General features: G+C 33.1%; 1 protein-coding gene across 1 annotated transcript; it reads right to left on the reverse strand.

Annotated features, from left to right (window-relative positions):
- Positions 1-1,847: 1,847 nt before the first annotated feature.
- LOC100244913 (uncharacterized) lies at positions 1,848-2,967 on the reverse strand. Its single transcript, XM_002282415.4, has 3 exons — positions 2,747-2,967; positions 2,547-2,652; positions 1,848-2,213 (listed from the first exon to the last, which is right to left on the reverse strand). Exons 1-3 carry the CDS (start codon positions 2,777-2,779, stop codon positions 2,020-2,022), a joined length of 333 nt encoding a protein of 110 aa, XP_002282451.1. The 5' UTR covers positions 2,780-2,967; the 3' UTR covers positions 1,848-2,019.
- Between the last annotated feature and the right edge of the window lie 5,675 nt (positions 2,968-8,642).

The raw sequence follows: 8,642 nt of genomic DNA on the forward strand, positions 1-8,642 counted from the left end.
AATATTTTTAATATTTCAATCACTTAATAATAAAATTTTTGAAACATTTTAATCTTTCTATCACTTGAATTATAAACTTTTTGAAACGTTACAAATATTGGAAGTGTTCCTAAAATAATGGTCAAATGGACTAGTATCATTGAGATGGATTTTTTTGGGTAGTTGCTTGATATGCAATTGGAGGTTTTTAAGGATGCATTTAGTTGCTGAGAAAATGGAGAAGAAAAGAAAATGAGAACTAGAACCATTTTCTTTCCTGTTGTTGTGGCAGACAACAGAAATAAACTTCATGCTTGCTTTTTTGTGGAGATGAGGATTCCTGCCTCTTGTGGAGAAGAAAAAAAGATAGAAAGTTGGAGGAAAACATGTTTGGAAACACGTTTTTTGGTTTTCAAAAATACTTCCTAGAAATGGGTCATTTTACAAAACAAGAAAATATTTTTTTTTTTCCTGTTTGTATTTTACATTAAAAATCTGAAAATCAATCTTTTATGCTTTATACTAAGAGAAAATCACTATTTTTTTTTCTTTCCTACTTTCTAGCAACCAAACATAACCCTAAAGTTTTGTTTGAAATTTTCTAATGATAATCAAGCTTTGTAATCTTAACCTGCAGGTGGTTTTCTCTCTGGAGTCCTTCAAAACCAAGGCACCACCGGACTTCGTAATTGCAGGATGGGCAGCGGAGATTGCTAGGAGATCATAAGTTATGAGAGGGTATGTGGGATCTGTCTGCTTCTCAAGACTTTTGGACCCACTGGTCCCACTCCCTACACTGCTTGCTTGTCTCTAATAATAAATCTATTTATCAATCACTATCTTAGCCATGGTTCTATTTACTCTTTGCTCCTACCATTACATTTATCTCCTTGGCTGCCTTCGTTGAAGCCCATTATAACATGTCATCTAAACATGCATACCATGTGCCAAAAAGCTTACGAATTTGAAGGGTGTCGAGGTCCACAAGAAAGCACCATTCAATTGCTCGATCGTTTGGGGCTAATGCAGTTTGATCAATCACATTCTTTGGATATTGATGTCTAGAATCTATTAACTGCAAAATTATAAACCTTTCTAGAAGAAAATTCTCAAATCTTAGATTTATTTTGATTTACATCCATATATGCATAGCTCCATGTGGTAATTTTGAACCAGAATATTCAATCAGTTCCTATTGATGTAAGTGATAAGTCTCATTTTCTTTTTCCTTTGAAATTAAAGATTGGGACTATGGGGCAATGACTCAAACCAAACAAAAGATCGAGTTGGGTTCTTAGGCATTGTGCTGAACACATCATAGGGTATCCTAAAAGAGACTTGAAAGATTCTTATGTGTCCCCCATATAAAACTAAAGACACAGGGAAAACAAGGTTTTAGGGGGGAAAAAAAAGTTGAAAATGGAAAAACCCACATCGACAAAGTAAGAAAAACACACCACTACGCCTTCTGACTTTTGAGCAGTATGTAAACTACCCATAAAGCATGGTTGAAAATTCATCTAAAAAGGAGTTTCAAAAATGAAAAAAAAATAAAAATTAGAAGCTTTATTACACATCAAGTCCCATTCATTGACCCATTCACTGTAATCCCACGGCCCAACATAAAAGAGGTAGAGGGCATGGAAGACAACAGATTGAAGTGAGAGCTCAGAGGCAGTCATTTCAGGCCATTCCTTCAATCCCAAAAACGGTTGCCATCACTTTATGTCATATGAATCTATGATCGCTCCACCACAAACATCACATGCCATTCTCTATATATCTCTACAAAAACACACGACTTAACGAAGATTCCAGGAGTCACACTCCTTACTTCTATTCGGTTCATCTTGCAATTTTCAATAGAATTAAACCATTTGCAGTCTAAAAGATGACTGAATGAGATTGGTTATTGCATGTTGAATGAGTTCATAATACATAAACAAAGGGGATGAGCGGCATATTTATGTACCATATACAGTAAGTCTCTGCCCTTTTCTGGATGTGGGGTAGAGATCATTTTCAATGGGATATTATGGTTTATGTGTCTGGGTCTTTGGAGGAGTCTGCAGGATCTTTGGAGGAGCTCCGGTGATCTTTAGAGGTGGAATCTGATATCATCTTTTGGATCAATTCGTCGGTCTCTGCCTCTGACAGACGGTCGTCCTTAGTTTGAGTTTGAGTGTTGTAGCCTTCAAAGAATTCCTTGTTCTCTTTCTCCAATTCATTCCACACTGCATGCACAAACTTTTTCTAGAGGCCATAATGCAACCACTATATATGCCATTTACTTGATGAAAAGAAGACATAGGGCACATGCTCATGCATGATGGTATATCGAGATGTGGAGTATGCTGGGTCGAGGAAATTTGACCCGTTAATGAAACTAGCATGCATGCGAGAATATTTCTCTTTGAAGTGTTTTTAGTAGAAGTATCTTTTTATAAATTTTCTCCAAGAATCATCAATCGACGCTATAATTGAATATCTAATTTTTCTTTAAAAACACTTTTTAAATTAGAACCGTTTTTTAAAAACACCATCAAACAAACTCGAAAAATACTAACCGGTAGAGGTGATGACGGGTTCGATGTTTGCATGTTTGGAGAGGGCTTCCATGCACTCTTCTTTACTCATGTGGAAGATCAAACAATTCTCTATTAGGTGTTGTACCTGCAATTCAACCCACCAATACATATCAGCAAAAACAAGATCAAATATGGGAGACCTGGGCATGAAAAATGATGTTACATATGATTTGAGTCACCATATGTATGTATGAAGCAGAAGAGTCCCCCATAACTGCTAGTCCGTGACCTCTGAAAACCAAGTATCAACCCTAACCAAGCAGAAAAAATCAAGAGTAAGGAGAAACAGAAGAAGAATGAGGGAGTTGGTAGGAGCCTGATGATCAAGGAGTGCATAGTCCGGGAAGTCACGAATGAATATATGATTAGGGTGAAGGGGGGTGATTGGAGGGTGAGGACAGAAGTCCCACGTGAGAGATAAACGATAATTGGTGGAGAAGAGATTGGAGAAGATTCGTAAACGAGCGTTCTTTGTCTTGTAGGAATACCCATTCGAAAGGCCTCATCACCCCTCCCACGTGATCAGTAGGTCCTCCACAATTCGACATCCTCCGAACAGACAAACTCAAGGCATCCTATGGCATGGTCCTACCAGATGCATCCATGGTTCAAATGATCGGTTGGTACCGGCACCTGTTTGCAGAAACGTATTCGTCTTGGTCATAGTCGCAATGTATCCATCTCTGTCGTAACCAATTCCATACTGAATTGGTATCATGTGAGTAGACAATAACTTGATTTCAACTTATATATGAATCGTTTGATTCGATCAGAGATCAACTGCGAGTCATAACACCATCACTCCAATCTAATAAAATAATCCATACATATCTCAGAGTTTTCCTCCTCAATTAAAAAAAAAATACCTTAATACATGATGCATGAGTTGAAACAAAAAATTCACATTAATTTATTTTTAAAATAATTATTTTTACGTTACACCTTTATATAATTATTTAGATAATATTAAATATGATAAAATATTTATCTAGAGTTAGTAAATTTTATTGATATGTTCATTCATTTCATTAATTTTTTTTTTTAAGATTATGTTTGGTTTCTAGAAAGTATCGGAAAAGAAATAATACTAAAAAAAAATAACTCTCATATTTGATTTTACAGGGAAAAGCATTAAAAAGAATTATTGATTTTAAATTTTTTTAATATATATATTCTCAGCTTATTTTTTCATTCAACTTTTTGGTTTTATTTTCTGAACTTTTAGGGATTCTCCAGTCATTCCTTTGAGAATTCATGGGTATCTCTGTAAGTCAGCTCCAGTGCTCTCCCCCGCTTGCGAGCATATGTGATGTGGAGCACTTGGATTGGTTGCCAGAATTATGGAATCCATCCGGATCGATGTTGATATGAAGCTCCACTCTCCTGCCTTTTTCCACTTGCTTGCTCTGAATATCGTGGCTCGATCTGCTCAGTGTCATGTCTATGCTTTACAGGTTGTTTTCATCTCCTTCCCCATACAAACACAGAGAAAGGGGCAGCCCTTTGTGGAGATTCTCGACCATTCTACGGGCTCTGCTCTGATCATTTGGACAAGATTCCATCTTCCATCTCTTTCAATCACCTCGCCCACCCTTTGTTTCTTTCCAAGTGTCGTTTGGCTGCTGCTTACTAACATTATACCAATCCTATGACTCAACCCATTTTGGAGCCTAGGCTTCTTATCGGTTTTTACACCTAGGAGATCAGTTTGATTCATTTTGTAGATCATTTCTTAAACATAAATACCATTATTACAGGATCAACTGCATGGGAATTAATCAACCTCAAATTTCCAACACAAAATCTAACTTCATTTGAATATATATAGACCAAATTTCGTTATAAAGTTCCGGGCATGATGATTGATGAGTGAGCCCCATGTTGCACAATAAACCAAAAGCAAAACCAATGATAGACATGAATCCAAACAAAATGTGGTACGTACCTGCCCAAGATATATTCTTCAAATACATGTTCTCTCTCAACTGGAACCCTAGTAAAGGTGCAGAGATACCAGAGAGTTGATCATTTGTATGCCTTTGTTTCTCCTTTTTTTTTTTTTCTCTTTAATCTGCCACCTTGAGTTAACAAAAACAACGAGAAGAGAATTCCCAATGAAAGATATTGGTGTATTAGCCTTTTGTGCCATGTGCCATGTCAACACATAGAAGTGACTTGTGACCTATCATTTTAGGTGGAGCATAGCCAACATGTCATTTGCGTATTGGTTTAGAATCAAGAAGCAATTTTCCTACTTGCTTGTATTATTCATGTTTGGCGCCAACCACCTTTTGATGTGTGCTCATCGTCAAGATTGCTGTGCTTCAACTTGCTTGTCTTTTACCAGTCCTTTTCCGTTTGCAGTATATCATACCGACAAACGATGATGTGAAATGGAAGGCAAAAAACATACCCATGAATGGATGTAGCCTAGCAGTTGATGAACCAACAGAATGATGATCACATTTAATCAACAACATGGGTGTATCGTTAATCACTATTGTGTAGACTTAGTAAAACTCAGGGCAACTAGGATGGATTTAATATTGATGGTTAGAGATAGAAGGAATGATTAGAAAGAGCTGAGTGCCATGTGGAATGTGTATTCCAAAGTCATATATCCTTTTGAATGGATCAAAACATTCCTGAACAGCAGATAATAATAATAGAATTATAGAACCAAATTCCATCGTGGGCCTGGGAATGTCTGAAGTGCTTTTAGTTAAAGTAATTTATCTGAAAATATTTTTGGAAAAATCACCGATCACATATTTCTTTAAAAATCACTACAAGTGATTTTTAAATTTTGTTTTTTTTTTAAAATAGTTTTTTAATTTTTTTTTAAAATTTTTATTTTTATGCTAGAAATGTTTCTTTGTGAAACAAACTCTTAGGCTATGTTTGGTTCTCGGAAAATTTGAGGGAAAATGCGAGGGAAAGAAAATACAAAGGAAAAGTAGAAGGAAAGAAAAAGTGAAGGAAAATAAAAAAATAGATTAAAAGTTGATAAATTATTTTTTTTGTTACTTCAAACTCATTTTATTTATTTTAACTCATCAATATAAAGATTAAATAATTTAAAAATACATAAGTGTTTAATTAGTTTTAATTATATTTGATTTTCTTTGATATTTTTCATAGGACAACCAAATATGAGAAAATCATTTTCCTTATCATTTTTTTTTCTTTCCTTTGTACTTTCTGGGAACCAAACATAGCCTTAGTATGTTCTGGAGGGTTATATATTGATTGAAGAAGTAAAAAATATGATATCTCCAACTTGAGTATAGAATATGGCCTCCTAAAGCTACTTAGGCTTAATGAATAGATTAACGTCTCTACAAAATAAATATTGATTAAGTAAACCTGATTTAAGCCATAAATATCTAGTGGCCAAACCAAAAGAAAGCCACCCAAGGAAAATCATAAAACAACTCAAGGTATATATAAGAAGCACTTAAAGTAAGAAGAAATTCGAGAAAATCTCATAATTCGTGGAGGTGCAGATAATACTTGAAGTACTACTATGTTACATGAGGTCTCAATCTTGAGAGAATATTAAACCAGTTATTTGACTTATGGATGAGATCTTAAGATGATCATATATTACCTATAAATTGATTGTCTTGATTAAGACATGTGACAATAGATATGTTTAGATACCATGATATCTTATATAATTGAGATAGTATGTTAACTTGGGTAATTGAAAGGATTTGTAATCATATAAACCATGACCATAGTGGCTCTTTTAGCAGAATTTGACATATTTTGTTTGTAAATTACAGTGTATCAATTAATCACAAAATAAGAGGATCCAAATTCAAGTATTGTAGAGGTAATTTTGAAAGGTTGGTAACATCTACCTCATTAGATTAATTTGAATGCAAATTTATGGAAAGTTTACATATAATGGATAGTAGATCATGGACTTGGAAAATTAATTGAATTTAATTTAATTAATTTTCATGTTTATGTAATTTCATAGGATATTGGAGTGCAATTGATTTTTTCTAATAAAGTGTTGAGTCAATTTCAAAATTGAATTATTAAGAAGTTCATATTTCTTATGAGTCCTAATAGTCATTTACTTGAGTTCATATTTTTTGTTGACATAAAGTTTTGAGGTTTCTTTTTTTTGGAAAATTGATCTTTTATATACATGGGGTGTTTTGGTAAAAGTCTAAGATTACATGACATTTTATGATTGATTAATTTGATTTTTATAAATTGGTCTAATTACTTAATTAAATATAGTGTGTAAGATTAAGTAATCCAAACCTTAGATAGACTTAAATTAATTATATTCACAAAAAGGTCTATATAAACCCCTTTTAAGGGTTTAAAGTTAACAATTCTAACCCATTGTCTTATAGAGAGCCTTCATCTCACTAGTAGCCATTTTGCACAAGTGCCAAAACTTATAGAACGATTGATTGGGTGGAAGATTACTAGGTCATTGAGACTTTCTTCAACGAGTAGAGTTTGTCAGGGAACATTTAATCAAAGGTAAAATGTTTAAACCCTAAATTATTAGAAAGCATATGCTTATGATCCAACGATATCCCAACACTACCTATACTAAGACTATCTAGATAAGTAAGCTTAATCAAGAAGAAGAATTCGCTAGGATGCAGACCATGAAGTCAATTACTTAGGGGAACTTGCCTGTATGGGATGTATTGATGGTTAAGTCAAGACGCTTTGACATTAAATCAGAAGTATGAAGAGTTAGAAGTAGAGATCCAAGCTTGAAGCTAAGCTCTCTTTAATATGAAACAAGCTCTCAGAGGAACCATTCAAAATTTTGTACATTGGTTTGTCATTGAAATGATTCAGGTAGAAACAATCTAAAAAGGGGGGGCTTTTTTAACTTTTGCGGCAATTTTAAAAAATTATAATTAAAAAATGATAGTTGTGAAAATATTGATAGATTTACGACAGTTTTGGCCACGTGAAAAGTGTCTTTTGAAGAGACACCTTTCATAAATTTCAAAATCATGAAAGAATTGAATTTAAGCTAAAGGTGTCTCTTCAAGAGACACCTTCTACAATTCCAAAAAAATTGATTTATATTAAAAGTGTCTCTTAAAAAAACACTTTCCACATGGCAAAAAATCCAATATGCATTAAAGGTGTCTCTTGAAGAGACACTTTCCATAATTTGATAAATTTGAATGTTTTATGAATTTGATTTTAAAGTTAAAGATGTCTCTTGAAGAGAAACCTTCTAGAATTCCAAAAAATTATATTTATACTAAAGGTGTCTCTTGGAAAGACACTTTACACAATTCCATAAAATTCAATATGTATTAAAATTTGTGGAAATGATTTTAAAGCTAAAAATGTCTCTCTTCAATGTATGAAAATTGTGGAAAGTGTCTCTTCAAGAGACACTTTCAATATAAACCCAATTTTTTTAAAATAATGGAAGGTGTCTAGACCTTCAAGAGACACCTTCAATATAATTCCATTTTTTGGGAATTGTGAAATGTGTTAAAAAATATTGGGTTTATACTATAAGCGTTTGTTCAAAATACACTTTCCACAATTTTCATTCAAACAGTGGAAAATTTTGAATTTATGTTGAAGGTGTCTCTTGAAGAGACACCTTCCATAATTACAAAAAAATGGAATTATATTCGGACGCCTTTCATAATTTTTTAAAAATTGGGTTTATATTGAAAGTGTCTCTTAAAGAGACACTTTCCACAATTTTTCAGTGGAAATTTCGAATTTTAAAAAGGGACATTCTACAATTCCCAAAAAATAAAATTATACTAAAGGTCTCTTCAAGAGACACTTTCCACAATTTTCATTATTTGTTAAAAAATTTTACTTTATACTGAAAGTGTCTCTTCAAGAAAAAAAAAATTATATCTCTTAATTAGTATTACCTACCGTACAACCAAATGTTTAAAGTTTATCACCTGTATACATTATAATCAATATTTTGCCAAATAAAAAGATAGTATTTTTAATTTTTCCAAATAATAACTTGAAGGTGTCTCTTATTTATTTTTTATTTTAACAAATAAAAAGTTAGTATATCCATTTTGCCCAGTGAAGAATCTC

This window comes from Vitis vinifera, chromosome 13 (assembly GCF_030704535.1).
Source record: "Vitis vinifera cultivar Pinot Noir 40024 chromosome 13, ASM3070453v1".
Taxonomy (NCBI): domain Eukaryota; kingdom Viridiplantae; phylum Streptophyta; class Magnoliopsida; order Vitales; family Vitaceae; genus Vitis; species Vitis vinifera.

Bases quoted from the DNA above. Each gene is read 5' to 3' on its own strand.
- LOC100244913 (XM_002282415.4), bottom strand. From the start codon at position 2,779: ATGGGGGACTCTTCTGCTTCATACATACATATG. The intron at 2,653-2,746 runs GTGACTCAAATC...GTTGAATTGCAG, and splicing joins CTGCTTCATACATACATATG to GTACAACACCTAATAGAGAA. The intron at 2,214-2,546 runs GTTAGTATTTTT...TTGTGCATGCAG, and splicing joins ACCCGTCATCACCTCTACCG to TGTGGAATGAATTGGAGAAA.